The sequence below is a fragment of the Necator americanus genome, chromosome I (assembly GCF_031761385.1).
Source record: "Necator americanus strain Aroian chromosome I, whole genome shotgun sequence".
In the NCBI taxonomy this organism is placed as follows: Eukaryota; Metazoa; Nematoda; class Chromadorea; order Rhabditida; family Ancylostomatidae; genus Necator; species Necator americanus.
In genome coordinates, this window is record NC_087371.1 from 32,121,921 (window position 1) to 32,141,444 (window position 19,524).

The 19,524-nt window shown below is 37.9% G+C and overlaps 3 protein-coding genes across 4 annotated transcripts in view; 2 read left to right on the top strand and 1 right to left on the bottom strand.

Moving 5' to 3' along the window:
* Positions 1-2,478: 2,478 nt before the first annotated feature.
* RB195_007497 (uncharacterized protein) lies at positions 2,479-7,370 on the top strand (the record flags this gene model as incomplete). Its single annotated transcript, XM_064181156.1, has 14 exons — positions 2,479-2,562; positions 3,252-3,364; positions 3,437-3,530; positions 3,601-3,721; positions 4,082-4,152; positions 4,246-4,314; positions 4,378-4,514; positions 4,600-4,732; positions 5,249-5,382; positions 5,488-5,662; positions 5,728-5,889; positions 6,883-6,985; positions 7,042-7,141; positions 7,226-7,370. 14 exons carry the CDS (start codon positions 2,479-2,481, stop codon positions 7,368-7,370), a joined length of 1,641 nt encoding a protein of 546 aa, XP_064037968.1.
* A 1,185-nt stretch (positions 7,371-8,555) lies between these two features.
* The window catches only part of RB195_007498 (uncharacterized protein), a gene marked incomplete at both ends in the record, with an annotated part of 60,054 nt that continues 49,085 nt past the window's right edge, over positions 8,556-19,524 (bottom strand). Inside the window, 2 exons of one of the 2 annotated variants that reach the window (XM_064181157.1) lie at positions 8,556-9,761; positions 9,829-9,969. In XM_064181157.1, the coding sequence (XP_064037969.1) occupies positions 8,556-9,761; positions 9,829-9,969 (1,347 nt within the window). Of the gene's footprint in view, positions 9,762-9,828; positions 9,970-19,524 lie in introns of those variants that run through there. The other variant, XM_064181159.1, reaches the window with a different exon arrangement.
* On the top strand, positions 15,106-17,899 carry RB195_007499 (uncharacterized protein; the record flags this gene model as incomplete). Its single annotated transcript, XM_064181162.1, has 2 exons — positions 15,106-15,142; positions 17,709-17,899. 2 exons carry the CDS (start codon positions 15,106-15,108, stop codon positions 17,897-17,899), a joined length of 228 nt encoding a protein of 75 aa, XP_064037971.1.

A 19,524-nucleotide genomic window follows, 5' to 3' on the forward strand; every position in this document is an offset into this window, starting at 1 on the left:
TCGCATTCGCGCATTTATCATTCCCTTTTATACTGTGCTGGGCGAGGTTCCCAAAACATCTGCGTTGATATTTCTCTGATATGCTTTATCTCCTCAGTAATGGCAGGATGTTTTGGAAACGTGGGCAAAACATTTGAATCGCGTTCTTCCGCGATACCACGTAAGCTGATGGCGTCGATGATTCCTAAACGTGGATGCAATGACGAGGTTCGTCTGCTCGCAATCTATTAGACGATTTCCGTTGTCCGATGTTTGTTCCGTGAGATAGAACCATCTTTCAATCACATCGGATTGTTGTTCCATCTTTCGCATCTATTCGGACAATTACCGCCTGCTGGCTTGGTATTTTGGACATCAACTTCTTGAGTTCGTCATAAAACACGTCCTCGTTGTAGTCGCCAGCGGTCTTCGCATTTCGATCTTCGCGATACGTGAGCACTTATGATCCAGAGTTTGAGCCCTCCGCGATCCCGCAGTCAAACAAACGACGTTGATCCAAACTCCTCCACTGGTTTGTAGTCCTGAGAAGCTATTGCGCAGCCTCCTTCATTCCTTTCATTATCATCGAATGATTAGAAAAAATCGAAGATGGTATAATTGTCGATACTGACGGGAGGGCGATTCTTGATGCGTATTTCTTGCGACGCAGCAAACGGTGAATACAGATATCGCAGAAGTCTGGACAGTGCAGCTTCAATTATCCGACTTTATCCTTTTAATTCCAGTGATCTTTTAATTCCAAGTAAACTATGGTTCCAAGAGAACCACATTCACAATAAGCGCTTCTTATTCCGAGAATTACGAGCAAAAACTAGATTCCACGCCCCTTTAGTGAGTGTGGACATAATCAACTACCGAAAGGTGTCATTTCAACGTCAACACTATTATAAACGAATAGAAATGATATCAGCTCCCATCGCTATGAGCCTCATTAAAGGACCGATGCTCGGTGCGCCCCGATGCTAATCAGCCACCGTAACCGAACTACTTCAGTGAGGTATTGCACAATCTGACGAAATTTATTCTTTCGCTTTGCTTTTCTCTTTTGCAACTTCTGCTTATGCCTATTGCATCATGGTAGGAGTGTATTTAAGCGCCTTTGAGGAGTGACTGGAAAGCCGTTGTTGTTTCTGCTTTCTTCCAAATTCTACGCTTTTCTGTTTTCCCATGGATATTCTGTTTTCCCCTTGTCTCCTGTTTTCACTCAAACTTAACTGCGAAACACTATTTTACGTCGAAGTACTGTCTATTCGGAATCCTGCTACAGTTGACTTCCCGCAACGTTCTGCTCGCCGATTTCCAAGTATTTCAATTCTGCTGTGTCTTTGTATTAGTTATTAATGAATGGATGAGGCTAAATACATTGGATATCATAGCAACAGTGTGATAGAAATCCATTTCTTAGCACCAATAATTTTAAAAAATCATCACACGGGAGCATTTTATGTTGTCTTTTGCTCAATTCTAGCAAAACATCTCTCTAGGATTGAGTTGCCGGCACATATTCGTTAACCTTTCTTTAAAATGTCGGATTTCTGCTCTTCATTTGAAATATGCGGGCTTTTTGGTGAGAAAATAGCTTCTTAACCTTCATAAAACATTGAACATTTCCTCCAAATAAAATCTTTTTTTCCTTAAATTTCGGAACTTTTCGTTTTATGGATGGATTACCTTGCAGACGAATGTTGCTTCAGTTCTTGGAGGAAATGGGAGAAACATCAACAATCGTAAGGAAAAGTCCGGGTAAAATGTAGTTAGGGGGCACTCAGTGGCTTTTATTTCTCAAAGTAAATAATCCAATCAATCGAGGTCCTAAGGCCTAAGCATTAGTCTTAGACTATCTATGATATGTAAACAAAAGTTACTAAGAGAAAAAGTAAGTTAGGAAAATAAAGTGCCAGAAATATTTATGCATAGAGTATGGTTTCTTCTATCCTCGAAAAGTTTTGATTAATGGTTTAGATGGTTGTTTTTTTTCTAAGAAGAGGTAGTTTTTTTCTGTAAGTTGAGGAAGAAGTTCTCAATCAACCTAATATATTTGTACTGGTCTGTGATTCTATGGATTGATTCCGTGAAATACTCCTTATGGAAGTATCACTTGTAACGTCATCGGTATTGGTTACTCTGATATTTTCCAGTATAATCCTCGATATAATCTATTTCAGCTATATCCTTGAAAAACTTCCTGGTGACGTGTTGTTGCTATGCAGAAACGGAACGAAATCGTTTATAAATCTTCGTTAAGCAAAGAAAAAAGTCAAATGCTGTGGTTCCTTTCTGTGTTCTTTCTTTTTTGGATCCAGTCAGAGGTGTACCTGTACTAGTCGAGCTTAGAATCCATGAAATCGTTTTTTTTTTAAATGAAATTTCTCTGCTTTTCTCGTTCAGTTTTTTCTCTCGTGATAGGGAAATTTGTTGTATTTACGTATATTGTTCTTTATTTTCAGGGTAGATCTGCTTTAATTTCGCGTAGCTGTTATGACTAAATTCTACATCTGTCCGGAGTCTGGTTCCGACGAGAATGACGGGACTGAAGAGAAACCGCTAGGAACACTATTTCAGGTACTGTGAACTTTCTCTTTGTGTTCAGAGTACTGTAAAGACTTGGTTCATTTTAAAAGTACTGGTATTGAGAACGAGATATGTGAACTTAAAGGCATCACCCCATGAATCTGGGCTGGTACGGATTTCAGGTGGAGTATTCGTATACGGCATAGTAGATTATTGAGAGGGGTGTGATTCTGTCCATTCCTTCCTAATTGCCGTAAAAAACGGCCCGTAAGATGCGGCGCAGCATAGTGCTAGCGCGCTCCAATCGAACTCCTTGTAAAAAATAGTGCGCGGAAACGCTTGAAGCCGTATCTTCCGGGCCGTTTTCTACGGCAATTAGGATGAAATGAACGGAATCACCCTCCTCTCCATAATCTACGACTCCACCGGAAATCCGTACCACTCCAGATTCGTGGGATGATGCCTTTAAATGTGACTCTTCTGACAAGAAGCATTGCCTAGCGGTTGAGTCCTTTCACGCCTTTTTGTATACTTTGATTGTTCACGTTGCTTCTTATGTAGTCAACTGCTCTTACGTTTTAATCAGAATATATAGCTAATTGCTAATTTTAATAGCTTAAAATTTGATTTTGACCCGCTTGCTCTTGCTTGTATCTGATGTTGGGTGCTCCAGTTACACACATTCGAAAATTTACTAAATAAGTGGATTTATTCTCTATTGCTTTCTTGCTGAGCTTTAGGCCATGATGCTCTCAAAAAATACCGGCGAGTTTTTTGTTCGAACTGTCAAAGAGGATGGTACTAAGACATGGGAGCCAGCAACAAAAGCAGCCATCAAGAAGAACTTGAAGAAGTGAGCTTCGTTGAATTTTACACCTTTATTCCTTTTGGTTTGTTCAAGACTTAACAAAAATCTTTAGTTTAGGTATGAAGCTGAATTGAAAAAGGCTGAAAAAGCTGCAGGACGAGCAAAAGAGCAAGAAGCAGCTACACAGACTGCACTAGAAGAAGCAAAGAAAGTAATTTAACCTTTTGTTCATCAAAGATCTGATCCTTATCATAGTAAGGATTTACTATTTGTGGTTATAGATCACTTTCTCCCTGGATCAATCTCTTCCGCCTGCAACGCTTGTGAAAATAAAGGATTGCGTAAAATACAGAGATCAACGAGTGCGTGTGAAAGCTTGGGTGCATAGATTACGAAGACAAGGTTTTTGTTTCATTTTCCTTGACTTTTTTTCTGGAACGTGGAGATTTTATGGAAGCTTCTCAGTATTAATCTGAGTAGTTTTGACGGATGTTCGGTCGGTGCTCCACTTTGAAGTTTAGAGACAGCTTTAGTTGCAGATAATTGTGGATAATTGAAAAAAGGCATCGATATATGCACTCTACCCTTCTTCTTCTTTTTTCTTTGTCCAGTATTGTTCTATAGCTTTTTCTTCAGTTTTATGTTATGAACTCATCTTTTTTCTTTTGGTTAGCAAACATTACAGTATCTGTGAATTTTGAACCTCATGTAATTTCAAGCATCAAATTCAAAATAAAAGTTGTGGAAGTTTTTTCTCTTCAGGAAAATCGCTCATGTTCTGGGTACTCCGTGATGGAAGTGGCTACTTACAATGTGTTCTTAACGACATTTTGGTCAGTTCCTAAAGGTTGATATCTAGCTTTGAGCTTTTTGTAGCAAAATTTACTGCAAATTTTTAGTTAGTTAAAAAAGAAAAACACTTATAGTGTCAAAGCTACGATGCAGTCACCCTGAACACCGAAAGCTCCGTCGAAGTTTACGGAACTATCAAGAAGGTGTAGATTTTTACCTTTTTTCACATTTTTATTCTAGTACAAAATAATATTTTAGTAGTTCAGGTACCGGAGGGGAAACAAGCGCCAGATGGTCATGAGTTGGTTGTGGACTACTGGAAATTGATCGGGAGCGCTCCACCAGGAGGTATTGACAATGTCCTGAATGAAGAGGCGGGCGTCGAAGTGATGCTCGACAATAGGTGAAAACTTCGTATTTTCGATTTACGTGGATTCTTTTTTCCCCTTGTTTTCCTCAACTTCTTTATTTCTTTTGTGCTTTTCCAGGCATCTTGTTATTAGGGGCGAGAACGCGTCCAGAATCTTGAGGATTCGAGCTGCTGCCACAAGAGCGATGCGCGAACATTTCTACCATGCAGGATACACAGAGATTTGTCCTCCATCATTGGTGCAAACTCAAGTGAGTTGATGTTAATTAGGTCTAGATCAAACAAATGATTGTTGGATCTGTTTGGATGAATTCTTTTAGTTGAAGAGAATTATTCTCTAGCGCTTAGTTAGAAAGTTTGGGGACCAGTCACGTCCTTGTGAAGTTCAAAGGCAGCATATCACGAAGTTGACAATCTTGTGGTTTGTGAGACAAGCTAAAGGTAGGGCTGTAGATTACAAGTACGCTTAATTCCCCCCTGCTCGTCCTGAAAAACGGCGTGTGAATCTTCTACAATGTTACAGTGCGTCACTCTCGCACATGCGGCGAGGCGCTGCGGTTTGAGAGCGCCGTTTTCCAACGCCGTTTTTTTTAGGGCGGTCAGAGGGAATTGAGCGTGGCCGCAATTACCTACTCGTAATATCCCGAAATCTATATTGTCCCACAGAAACTCCAACATAGTCAATATCGTGATGTACTGTTTTTAAGGATATAGTATGACTTGCACATTGTTATGCCCATAATTTCTACAAGAAGATTTTGTTGAAGGTAGAAGGTGGTTCAACTCTTTTCGCTTTGGATTACTTTGGGGAACAATCTTACCTAACACAGTCGTCGCAGCTGTATTTGGAAACATGCAACGCTTCTCTAGGAGATGTCTACTGTATCGCGCAGTCTTATCGGTAGGTTCTGAGGAGGTTTTTTATGTTTCTCAAAAAAATTTTATTCAGTATAAGTTCTTTTTTCGTCGATTGGATGTTTATATAGCGATTTTTGCTCTTTCTCAGTGCTGAGAAGTCGCGGACTCGTCGTCATTTGGCAGAATACGCACATGTTGAGGCGGAATGTGCTTTTATCACTTTTGAGGAACTTATGGATCGCATTGAGAATATCGTATGTGACACGGTGGATCGACTCATGTCGGATCCATCCGTAAGAGCGCTCATCGATTTTGTGAACCCTGTAAGTTCATGAGAAGTGTATTTGTCCGAACTCGATTATCCTATTATCAACTTGACCACGTCTAGGAGTTCAAACCACCGCAACGACCATTCCGTCGCATGACCTACACGGAAGCCATAGAGTGGTTGATAGAACATGATGTACGTAATGAATACGGTGAAAAATTTGTACATGGTGAAGATATCGCTGAAGCAGCGGAGAGGAAAATGACAGATACTATAGGAGAGGTGAGAGTTTGAGCTCAAAAGGTTTCTACTCCTTTTTTGTGTGAAATAAGGTTTTTCACATCATTGGAATATTTGAAAAGGGGTTGGCAAGTTTATCTAGAGTAATGAAACTCTTAAAACTCCAAACATTCGCTGTTACTTCAACGTCACCTTTTCAGTGTATTTGTAGTAGTTGGGAGGGGGTTAAGGACATTCTGTTCAGGGTTGGTCAGCTAAATTCTAGGAAATTGTTCACCTTGGAATACTAAGTCGCTGGCTCTTTCTCCAGTAGCCAGAAGTACAAGCAGTTTCTTTGGAGATCCTCCACCTAGTTGTTTTATGTGCAAAATTGTTCATTTCGTTCATCTCAGAGGTGTTTGATCACATTTTGAAATTGTCGAGAAAATGGTATGTTGTAGGATTTTTTACTTAGTGAGATACTAATTGTAGAATTGACTATGCTACTGTTCAATCGTTTTCTTAAGGAAAACAGAAAAAATCTGAAACGCAAAGTTCGAAGTCATCCTTTGAGAGGAGCATCAGAAAACGTGTTTGGATTTCACTATTCCAAACTTTGACAGCTTACATTTAGTTGTTCATAGTTTTTCGCAAAAGAACGCAACTAAACATATTCAATATTAGTAAACCTTGTTTTGTTTTGGTTTCGTCATTTATTCTCCACTAGATTATCACAATCGTATGATTAGTTTTACCATGTTTTATCTATTACTTATTGGGTTTCATTTTTTTTTTCAAATTTATTCTGCAATCATGTGATCGTCGCCAGTATGGTATAAATCTCCTTTTGGGATATGGGTAAGCTCAAGCTCACATCGTGCCTTTTACCGATAACTAGTCTTTTGTGTATTGCCGATAGGACGTATTATTTCCATTCTTTTCCACATTTGAGACGTCTGTCATGTTTTATTGTACTTCATTTTTGGTTTTTAGTGACACCTCTAAATTGAAATCAGTGCAGCTCGCATCACTTAACATAAAACTAAATTATTTCAGCCAATTCTGCTCAACAGATTTCCAGCTGGAATAAAATCCTTCTATATGTCTCGCTGCGAAGACGACAATGAACTTACTGAATCGGTAGATCTTCTGATGCCTGGTACGTCTTTATTCCTTGAATTTGTTAGGAAAAAAGAATTTTCATAAGCCCTACAGGTGTTGGTGAGATTGTTGGTGGATCTATGCGTATCTGGCATGAAGACGATCTACACAAGGCGTTTATTGGGGCAGGTATTGACCCAAAGAATTATTTTTGGTGAGTTTTCCATTAACAGTTTCGTAGTATGAACGATACCCGAGAGGTGTACTAACTGAATCCTGACAGAGACCCATGTTTAAGGTATATGGACCAAAGAAAGTACGGTTCAGTACCCCACGGTGGCTACGGTTTGGGATTGGAGCGTTTTATATGTTGGTTGACAAATACTCATCATATTAGAGATGTTTGTTTGTATCCAAGATTCATCGGTAGATGTGCACCCTAAATTTATGCTGGATTTGTTAACTATGCTTTGTATTAGTTTATTGTTTCAAACATCTGGGATAGGAGATGTTAGTTCTGATGTTCTATGCTCTTTTATTGCGGTTTTTCTTGTTGTTATTTTCCAAATGTGGGAAGGTTGATTGCTAATATTCGTTTTTATTGCACCAATCAATGTCGTTCCCTTATTTTCCTACGAGTTCTCCATTCCTGTTGTTAGTAATCTGTCTATCCTTTGTTATAGTCAAAAATTCCCGGAAATTCCACAATCTGTGTTTTCAGAGTCTAGGTATGTGTTCTGTTGAAGGATTTCGTCAACGATCCGTAGTAAATTATTTCGAAGCTAAAAATGTCAACTGAATTGGAATTTAATTTCAAATAATGGAAAAAGGTGTTGGAGCTGTTATGAGCGCACAATTTCTTAGATTTTTTATTAGTCAGTAGTCAGTCCAGTAGTTCTTTTTAATCCATCGATCGAAATTTTTGGTCCATCGATAGGAATGCTCAAAAAATCAAAAAATGCAATCGACAAATTATTTTGCTTTGTGAGTTTGGATTTTCTTTGATTTTATACTTCAAATCAGTTTATTTATTTATTTATTGAAAATACGCTATCACATGAGTTCATAATCACCGAGATACATGGATTCCCGCAACACAAGAGCAAACCCGGTGTGTAATACAGAATAAAATACCTAAAAATAGACTACGGTAGCAATGTCTCAGAAGCACGAAAGAAAAATGAGCAAAATTAAGTCTTCATAGTAGAGGAAGAGCAAAGAAGACGGTATAATTTGTCGGCACCATGAGTTTTTCTATGCATGAACTGTGTGCAGTATAGATATTGATCGTCAACATTCGGAAAAGCGAAAAACAACGATAAAGGAGTGAAGCGAAATCGAAATCGTTGATCACGACTAGTGCTATTTTATACGTACATGATAGTTCTGAGTATTTTCTTTTTCATGATGTGAGAACGCTTAAACTTCTGCGAAAACTGGTCCCTAGAACATTTAATTCAATCTCAATCTAACATATTGATAGGAGAATAGTTCCAGTATCGCTAGAATTGTTATTTTTGGCTCTCTACGGCAGTTTTTTTTTCATGTTTGCTACAAAAAAAAGAAAGTAAAAGAGGAAAAATCATAATTTGGAGGTCACTTTTTTTTGGTTTTACGAATCCGAACAGCTAGTTTTGTTCTAAGTCTTGATATTCATGGTCCGTGGGAAAGTCGGAATTTTGCAAGTAGAATTTTGCCCTGGAAATTTCGCCGGACGGATGTTCATCTGGAGTTTTTGGTAGGAGTCGACGTGGTTTACGTTCACTTAGATCATCCCTCATCTGACGTTTTGAGAGGAAATCTTCTTGAACTTTTAACATTCGATTCTCCACGGCATCCGGTGCCACCCGTGTGGCAATTATTGGCATCGGTGGTGTGCTTGGAGTTGATAGCTCGGAAGCTGGTACAAGAGATTTGATCCGCTCCTCATGGTCTTGATCTGCCGTCAGGATCGATTGTCGCCGTTTCGTGACATCCTTGATTTTTTTATTCGACGTAGTAGGACCATTAGGAAGTTGTGTGATCGATTTCTTTGGAGTGATTGATACTCTCCTGACTTTAGATTTCTCCTTCTCGTCTTCTTTCTTAATTTTTACGTCATTCGTAGTTTTTCTGGATTTTTTCGATGTCTTCTGATTCGTTTGTTCAGCTCTCGGATCTGTATTCGTCAATGATTTTCGCGTTGTTGTCGAAGATCTTCCAGGGAGGAGTAGCTCCTCTTCAGTCACATCAAGAGTTCCCAAATTAGAAATACTTTTTCTGGATCTGTTTAAAGTTTCTTCACTATCCTGATCGATTGTAGCTTCCCTGTTGCTCGCTTTTTTCCTATACAGCGCACGTTTAGCAGCAACATCAAGTTGTTTCGTTACGACATCCTCCATTCCTCGTTTCATGATCGCTTTAATTACCGGCGGTTCGTGTGGATACCGAGCGCGTACAGTTCTAGACGTGGCTGGAACTTCTAGGAAAAATACCGGTCTCTCCGCTGTAGACGCACCATCATCCATAACAGTCATTCCTTTCAGGACCTCACCATTCATCTGCGCTTCTCGTACTTCTCTAAATATCAGCGAAACATTACTATCATGAGATGGCATCATTTCACCGGCACCGGCGCTGGGAACTTCCATTTGAAACGATTCGGGTATCATGGATGAGGTGACAAGTCTGTCCACTTCAAGTGGTTGTGGGAATTCCATCCGTTCCTTCGGCAGTCTTGGTCGATCCCGTCGTGAACGATTGTTCGCATTTCGAACTATTTGACCAAAATGAACTCGTACAGCTGAACCCCAAAGGCTGGCCACGTGCCAGTACCAGTGCCAATACACGTACAACTGAAACCAGTTCTTTTTAATTACGGTAGCTTGTTGCTCATGCTTCATTTCAGGAAAGTGGGCTTACCAGAAAAAAGTTGAGCATTGTTCCTGTAATGTAGAAAGAAATCGGTACAACTGGAACAGCATGTGGTTCCATAAGTTGCGGGAGAATACGAGGAAGTGCTGCTATGAGCAAGATTAGAAGACCGATCCCGTAGGCGGATTGCTGAAATAGAAACTTTTCTAGTTGTTTGTGTCAAGAAATGTCATCCATAAATTTTTTTTGAAGACCGCTGGGTTAGTAGACGAGCAGAGGAAGAAATATGAAGAAAGGAAGAGGTGAAGAAAATAACCTAACCCTAATCTGTTCCATTTTTTTACTGGAAATTTCTATTCCATTTTTTACTGGAAATTTCTGTTCTATTTTCTACTGGAAATTTCTGTTCCATTTTTTACTGGAAATTTCTGTTCCATTTTCTTTTACTGGAAATTTTCAGTCATTTCTTTTTTTTTCTCCTCTTCACCCTATCCCTTTTAGAATGAAACAATTATTGATACTCGTCTGGAAGGAACTCTTAACTTCTTAAAATGAACGACAGTGTGATCCAGAAGTCCAGAAGCCCGTCAATAAATGTACGGATTTTCCATTTTAGCCGGCTTAAATTTCAAAAACGGTTACAAAAGAGTAGGTGGTGGACGAGTTTTCATTAGGTTTGTTTTCTTTTTTTCTTCTTTTTCGTTTTTTGTTTTCTGTTCCTTACTTTATGCGGATATGGGTGTCTCGTATGCTATGTATCGATCATAAAGACACTCTAGACGTTCAATCATGTCAAGTTTTTCAATCTTCCAACAAATGACATCGAATCTCCAGGGAAAACTCGTCCTCGAACATAAATTCAACTTTTTTTTCTCTTATCCGTTGAGAAAATCCCTGCATTGATCGACGATCAACGTAGATCAACGTAAATTTTGTTATCAGGATGCAGATGTTAAAAATACGAGGTGATACTGTAAAAATAAGAGCAGTACTACCGCGGAAACCAGCTGATTTCAACGAATTTTTCTGAATTTTTTCTTCTTTCTGATGCTCGACTATATCCCATTGAATATTGAAGAAACATTACAGCAAAATCCTTCGCTGTTATAATTAAGAATGCATTTTTTTTATTTTTTTAGCATATGTTTTCGTTCAGGACAACTCGTCCACACTTTATGGACATAAGAGCTTCCCGGAGGTCCCCCATCGAAGGCAGCCGTCTAGAAACGAGCTTCGTAGGCGGTCATCTTGATAGGATCCCGTCAAAAATATAGGATTTTGCAATGCCGAAACAATCTTTGCGCAAAGAATAGATTATATGGAATTGTGCACAAAAAGTAATATGACGGTACAGAATTGGGATCTTGATCCAAACGTCGGAACAGGTTCTTTTGATTTTGATTTTCTTTTGATTTTTTTTTTGCTTCCTAAGTGGAAGCGTTCCTAATAAGAGAAAACAAAAAATTTTGAAAATAGAGAAACCTCTTAGGATTACTCAGGTTTTGTTATATAGTGGATTTAACCAAGTAAGATTAGCTTGGAGCGGGTGTAGCGCAGTCGATTAGAAACAGAAATCAATAGAGTATAATAGATATAATAAATACTTTCATACAGGCGAATGACTCCCTTACTCTGTACTTTGGACGAGTTCCTCTAGTACAATGTTATGATCACAATTTACTTCTAGTAAGTTACAGTTGACAAGTTGTCGACCAAATTACACGGCTACCGCCTTCGTTTCTTATTATGTTCGCCTCTTAGGATGATTAAGGTTTTGCTGCATAGTGGATTTAACCAGTAGCGCAGTCGGTTAGAGGTTCCGCTGCTGCATGCACGATCGATCGGAGGTTCGAATCCGGCCTAGGTCTTTCATCCCTCCAGAATCGATAAATTGGTACTAGACTTCTCTGGGAGGTCATTGTTTGGGCCAGTTACACGTTCGTGAACCTCAAACGATTCTGAATTGAAGTGAACGTGGGGGCGGATCCCAAGCAGATTGATTAACGCCAGACACCCTATCCTTTACCCTTTATTTTAGACAATTCTTTAAAGGACCCCAGCTGTCTGCCCTGTAACTCAAACCATTAGAGTTAGTGAAATGGTGATAGTTCGTGTGTGATCGCAATGCACTATTAATCTTTGTTTTTAGACCTTTGGAACTTTTCCAAAACACCATCCATGAAGAGGATTGATTAACGCCAGACACTTTATTCTTTGATCCTCTATGTGCATGGTCACATGGTCAAATGTGCACAGTTTTGCGGGCAGTTCTGTTGTGTGTAATAAGTTGTATCGTTGGTGAGACAGGTCCATACCGTGGTCGTTTCACACGCATCGTTTTATTCTGGATTACCAGAGGAAATTGATCAAGGAAACTCGTGAACAACACACCTATACCTATCCATTGAATTGAAGTGAACGTGGTGGCACATCCGAAGCGGATTGATTAAAGGCATCACCCCACCGATCGTAGATTATAGAGAGGGGGTGATTCTGTCCATTTCTTCCTAATTCCCGTAAAAAATGGTCCGGAAGATGTGGCGCGTGCACAAGGCTGGCGCGCTCTAATCGAACTCCTTCTAGAAGATAGCGCGCCGGAACGCTCGAAGCCGTATCTTCCGGGCCGTTTTTTTACGGCATTTAGGAAGAAATGGACGGAATCACCCTCCTGTCCATCGTTTACGATCCCGTATACGAATACTTCACCTGAAATCCGTACCACCTCAAATTCGTGGGGTGATGCCTTTAAAGGAAGACACTTTATCCTTTTGCCCCTCAAGATGAGGTAAACTAATATTTCTCGAAAAATTCTCAGTCCCCCCTTAGAGATTTCTAGTCGACAAGGTGTTTATATACGTGCATTTGGAGTGAACGAGTGAGTGGTGTGTACGTTTGTGAGTGAAAGAGTGTGTGTGCGTGTGTGTATGGATGCAAAAGTGCATGTCCCGTCACCACCTGATACGTATAGACAGTTTCTATCTGCGTATCTTTGATCCACATACACACTCTCTCTCACAAACATTCGTCAAATGCGCTCACTTCCTGACTGACTCCGATGAAGTGTCGATGTCTGAACACAACAACCCACAATACCGGATCGTTTCGTTTCGTCTTCTTCTTTTTCTTCTTCTTAATTTCTTTGCACTTTTCCACAAAGTCCCCCCCCCATAGTTTGAGCGAAATCAGCGCGAACAGCTGCTGTTCGGTGGTTAACGAACAGCCGCCGCCGCCGCCGCCGTCAGCCGCGATTTTTTTCTCTCCCCGCTCTGCCCGTTCCTCTCCAGACAGCTGTGTTGAAAAAATATCCGTGTGTGTGTATGCGATGGTATTTTTTTTTTCGCCGATAACACTTTAAAAGTTTCTCGTTGAGCAATTTGCGCACCGTACCCGTGGCCGAGATTGAGGACATTGTGTAATAGTCAATTGCAGCCGGAGTAATTCCTCTGACTAAAGTGTTTTTACGAATCAGAATACAGAAGAGCTATAAGTCGAGGAGAAAAAAGGTTAATCACGGAAAAAAAATGTTTCTGAAAAAGAAAAATTTATTTGGAAATCGAGGAAGTCCCCTATTTCTAATATCGAGATTTTCCCCGGAAAAAAAAATACCGAGTGACAAATATCATTGAATCATCTTCACTCCAGCGACTCAAGGTGAGATCACTACAACCATGGCACAAGAATAATATCTATACAGTTTATAAATTTAAGGTTCACATTTTTTTATTTTTATATATTTTATATATTATATTATTAATTTATATTTTATATATATATTTTATTCTTACAATTTATATTAAAAAATTATAGTTGGAACTTAGACAAAATTAACTTCGACGTTTCTTCAGGGCGCATTTTTTCTCTGTCTCTTTCTTTTCTTCCAAATTTTTTTTTCCATCTCTATAAAATAATACTTCCGGAATAAGTTGTTCAACATAAATGAGAAGGGGCGAGGTACAAATGGAACTGTTAAAGAACTGTTACATTTTCCATTAAAATTCCATCAATTGTGATCATGACACATAAACGGGCAATAAGGAGCTTTTCCAGGATTTTAAGTTGTTTATTTCTTTTCTAAGTGCTGTTTTATGCGGGATTTTCCCATTTTGTTTCTTTTTTTCACGAAATTTTACGGAAAGGTTTGAGAGTTTTCGTAGAGGATTTGCTCTACGAAAACTCTCAAACCTTTCGGTATGTATGTCTTGTCGTTTCCTGGTTGGGCTAGTATGTCGAAGTGAATCCTTACATCGTGTACTTCAGTCTGTATAAATATTGAAATAATTTGTCATAAAAGTACTAGTGCATGAAATGTCTGGATCACCGTCATAACTTACAGTACAGTCACTCTTCATAAGTATACATGTCCTTTAATTATTGTTTATAAAGAAAGAGAAAGAGAGGGAGAGAGAGGGAGAGAGAGACTGAACGGAGATCATATTCATCGATTGATATCAGTGACTAATAATTAAAAATAATTATTTGATTTCGAAAAAAAAGTGAACTCTAATATGTCTACCTAGATTTCAGCGGAATCCACATACCGTTCTAGACTCGGAAATCTCTTCACATCGTTTTTCTTCTCATTTCATTTCACTTCATTTTCTTTTTCATTTGCAAGCTAATGTCAATTATATCAAGTGCGTACAAATAACTAATTAATTAATAATAAAATAATATAATTAATTAATATTAATAATAAATAATAACAGTATGTATTGCTGCGATGATGATTCATGTGGAAACTGTGGCGAGTACCTCTACATAAAATTGGTATATAGTTTTTAACAAAATAAAAATTAGAAAGTAAAAAAAAATAAAGAGAAATAAAAGAAGTTAAATTAAAAAGTTCTTAATAAATTTTATTCTACAATAAAATATTATTTAGTCTTATTATTATTCCTCATTATTACTATTATTACTTATTCGTCAACCTAGTAGAAGGATAACTTCCATGATGAATTCATTTCCTTCGAAAAAATGTGTAAATTCCTTCAAGGCCTTAAAAAAGTAGTACGATCAAATAACACTCGTCGGCTGAATAGAATAGATTTTGGTATATTTTTTTTTAAAATGGAAACTAGAATTGACTTCTTCTCAGATAGAGGGAAAAAAGTCTTCCCAATGTCCCAGAACACTTCAGAACCTGAGAAATTCTCGCAACGGGAATTCTCTGGAATCCTATTTTCAGGAAAATATGGACAGGCCCTTGGCAAATTGCAAAAATATGACTTATATGTACTTTTGTTCCAAACTTTCAGTGATTTTTTAGGGTGAGAAATTGAATATTGTGCAAACACTGGAGAAAAAAACTGATGTGTACAGGTGTGAATGGCCGAGAATGCCACCAGCACCAGAATTCAAGAAGGTATATGTGGAGAAATAAAATGTTGTTGTTGAATTATTGGCGACATTCTCAGAAAACTTCTAGGCATCGGTTCGGTTCTCCCAAGTGCTACCCAAGCTCGAATGATGAAGAGAATTGACATTTTATTAGAGTTTGCCTCTTCCTCGAGCATCATGAGAACATTGGGATGGAAATTGTAGTTACGATCCTTTACAGAAGATTGGAGATCACAACACGAAGAACATCATAGGTGTTTTGGATAACTTCCAAAGGTCCAAAAACAAAAATGATTAGTGAATTGCGATCACAAATGAACTACCTCCATTTCATTACCTTTAATGGTTTGAGTTACTGGGTGGACTGCTGGGGTCCCATATAGAATTGCATATAATAAACGATAAAGGATAAAGTGTCTGGAACGAATAAATCACGATTATAGGCGATCAATTTCCTCTGGTACCCCGAAACAATCCGACGCGTGTGAAACAATCAGGGTGTGGTTCTGTCTCACCAACGATACAACTTATTACACACAACACAACTACCCGCAAAGCTTCCATCACCATGCACATAAAGGATAAAAGGATATAGTCACTGGCATTAATCAATCCGCTTCCGATGCGCCACCACGTTCCCTTCAATTCAGGATCGTTTGAGGTTTACGAACGTGTACCTGACCTATAGAATGACTTGCGGGGGCTAGACGACGGGTCAAGTCAGTGTTTTTATCCTTCCAGACAAGTCTGGTACCAACTCATCGATCCCGGAAGGATTAAAGGCTTAGTGAGCACCAAGGCGGATTCGAACCTCCGATCGATCGTGCAGGAAGCGGAACTTCTACACTACACCTGCCCTATCCCTCAAAGAATAAATAATAAAATAAAAAAGAAAAATAATGCAAGAAATAATGTTTGCGAATCACTTGTGATTCGCAGTTGTTGTAGGAGATGGTCTGCTGTTCTACGCTAAATTTTCATCATATAAAATAAACACCATCCGATGTGCTGTTCTCTGGGCATGAGATCTGTCTGAATGCTTTCTGTAGAAGGGAGAGACGCTTGAGAGGATCGGTCACTCATTGCTCTGCTTTTTCCCCGGGCTCTGGCAAAGGTGAAACGTAAAGCCCAAAATGAACACCAAAAACAATCTTGGTTAGAGCTAAAGAAAATCAGTGGCGGTACGTACATCCCCTTCGATCATCTTTAAAGTCTTCTTTTTCATTCTTTTCCTTGAAACTGATCTTATTTGGGGCGCAGTCGATCGATACGTGGCAGAACAACGGAACTAAAATCTATTCGCGATCGATTCTTCTGGAAATATAACAACTGACGTAAAAAAAAACTTATTTTGCGACGTCTTATGTTGTCAGACGGGTCTGAAATATACGATATTTCCGAGTAGGACCTTTTCAAGGTCACATGACCTATGTACCTTGCGCCAAAATAGAACTTTGAAAGAAAAGTGCACTTTAAACAATGCCACTAGAAAAATCATCGTTAGAAATCATGTTTGTAAACAAACGTGAAAAAATTTAAAAGATTAAAGATTAAAAACATGAAAATTAAAGAAAATCATGTTTTTACGTTTGTATTTTTCTTTGAAGTGCTGACACAGAACTTCGCTATTTTACGTACATAAGATCCAATTTTTCAGGTTTCCTCTTCTATTTGTCCGAAGGAGGGATTCTGAGAGAAGGAGTTGAACAAAGGGATCTCCGGAAAAAAATCATTAATTCTCATTATTTCTGAGTGATGTGTACACGTGTTCATGTTTTTCCTATTTTATTTTCCTTTTTATTTATTTATTTGTTATTTACTATCCGAATATTTTTTCGAATTTAAATTTATTTCAAATTTCAATTTCAAATTATTTTTTTTTTCATCTTTCAGATGTAGGAGGAGAATGAAGCTGTACGATTTTCGTGTTATGTTCGCTACGATGCTGGAGAAAAATGAAAAAGGGGTCCCAGGTATTAAAGGAAGAAGTGTATTGTTAGATGCATTTGATTTTTTAGGTGATGGTTCTGGAGAAGAGGGAATTGTAAGGTTAGAACTGATGAAGTTCCTTCCTGGACTTCGTTAAAATTTAGAATGAATTTTTGTAAAATACCAGTTTTTTGAGGTTTTTGCATTGTCAAACAGTGAGTTCTTCACTTTCATCTCGCATTTCTCTATTCGTGGACCACATGTACTGTTTTTTGGGATCTGGTGAGGAAGGAAGCAGTATTTCAATACTTAGTTCTTATTTCCTTAAAAGCTGCTAATAGCAAAATTAACTTACATATAGCTTTATTACTACTAACGTTTTAGTGTGGAAGAAGAAAGAACTGAGGCAGAAAGCTTTGTTGTTCGAAACTGGTTTTCCTGAAATTCTCTCTCTCTCCCTCTGGAATGTGTGAACATTTCAAAAAACTCGAATATTGCGGAACTTCCGCAATCGCTTCAGTCATTTTTTTACGAGAAAATGAAAATAAAATAGAGGAAAAGTAACACATTTAACCTAGAATAGAGAGAAACAAAAAATTTTTTGAAGACTGTCGTTTTCCGCTCCCTGTTGCTTTCTATCTGGGATCTGTTGTTGCTCACAGATCTATTATTATTATTATTATTATTATTATTATTATTATTATTATTATTATTATTATTATTATTATTATTATTATTATTATTATTATTATTATTATTATTATTATTATTATTATTATTATTATTATTATTAATGTTATTATTTTGCTATTATTTGTTGCAGTCAATCTATTGTTACTTCTTTAAAAGCTGAGAGATAAATTCTTTATCTCTCATCGCAAAATTTGATCTACCAGTTAGTTAGGGTCATAGAGTATTACGTTTCCGTTTCAAAATTCTTCTCTTTCTTCTTTTTCGTCAAAAACCCTCAATAAATACTGAAATTACAATTTTCCCTACAACAACCACTGCGACGGGTGTTTTTCATGCTTCTGTTGACTGTTCCCTCCGATTACTCCGTAGAGCAGCTCAGAATTCCCGTCGCTTTATTATTATGCCGTGTAGCGCAGTCGGTTAGAGGTTCAGCCGTGTCTGCACGATCGATCGGTGGTTCGAATCCGCCCTAGTGGTCACCAAGCCTTCGCATCCCTCCGGGGTCGACAAATTGGTACCAGACTTGCCTGGGAGGATAAAAACACTGACTTGACACATCGGTTAGCCTCCGCAAGTCATTGTAGAGGTCAGTTACACGTTCGTGAACCTCAACGGATTCTGAATTGAAGTGAACGTGGTGGTGGGTCCCAAGCGGATCGATTAACGCCAGAAATTTCATCCTTTATTCTTTTATTATTATTCGGGGAAAGGAAATATTCCACGATCCTCGATCTTGTTGAGAGCTAGGCGTATATCTGGACGATTTTTTTGCAAGCGTCACACGATTTCAGCGAGAACGTCGATATCACCAAAACATCGTAATATTATCGGCAATATATGTAGAGTTAGTTTTATGTTTAAGGTTATTTTAATTATTGTTACTTTTATTTATTTTTATTATCATTTTAAAATTAATATTTATTATTTATTTATTATTATTATTATATTTTCATTACTTTAAATTATTGTAGTATTATTATTTAAAAGGTGGTGTTTTAATTATTGGTGTCTATCATTATCATGTATCATTAAGATATGATCATTAGGATTAGCGTCATTTGTGTTTGTTTATTTATTAACAAAATTTCCCAACATTTATAAACATAAACATCTCGTACTTGTTTGAAAATAGATGTGTTCAGCTTCTAACAATAAGCAATTACTTTTTTTTACAAATTTTCAAAAAAAAATTCTCTGGAACCTCGAAGAATTCCAGAAGAAGACAAGAGGTACATAATGTTAAATGAAAAAAAATATTTAATATTGTAAATTATATATGTAGTTGTGAGTACGTAGTGGAAGCGGGAAGAAAATCTGGAGATGTCAAAACAATTGATCAAGTAGGATAAACTGGAGAATTTCTATGCTCTAATCGATGAATCAATAGGTCAATCGAACGCAAAAAAGTATTATATTACTAATCACTAATGGCTTTGAATTTTCCAGGCTCTGACGAAGGCGAAAACGTCGAAACGTTAGCCGTTGCTTAATAAAGACGATCAATAACAATCTTAGCTACAGCTCAAGAAAATCAATTAAAAACTATTATATTTTCATTTGGAAAAAAAAAAACCACAAAAAGGTTGTTCAAGGAAAAAAAAACGGTTGCCCCCGTCGCCTTTCATTCATAGTTCTACCAGAACAAAGATTAGCGAAATTTCTAGGATTTGCTTATTAAATGACTCCATTTCAGAGAATTATAGGTAAATACATATGTATAGCACAGCGGATATACAAGCGAACGATACGTCTAGGGAAAGAAATTATTGTATCGATAGGATGTAT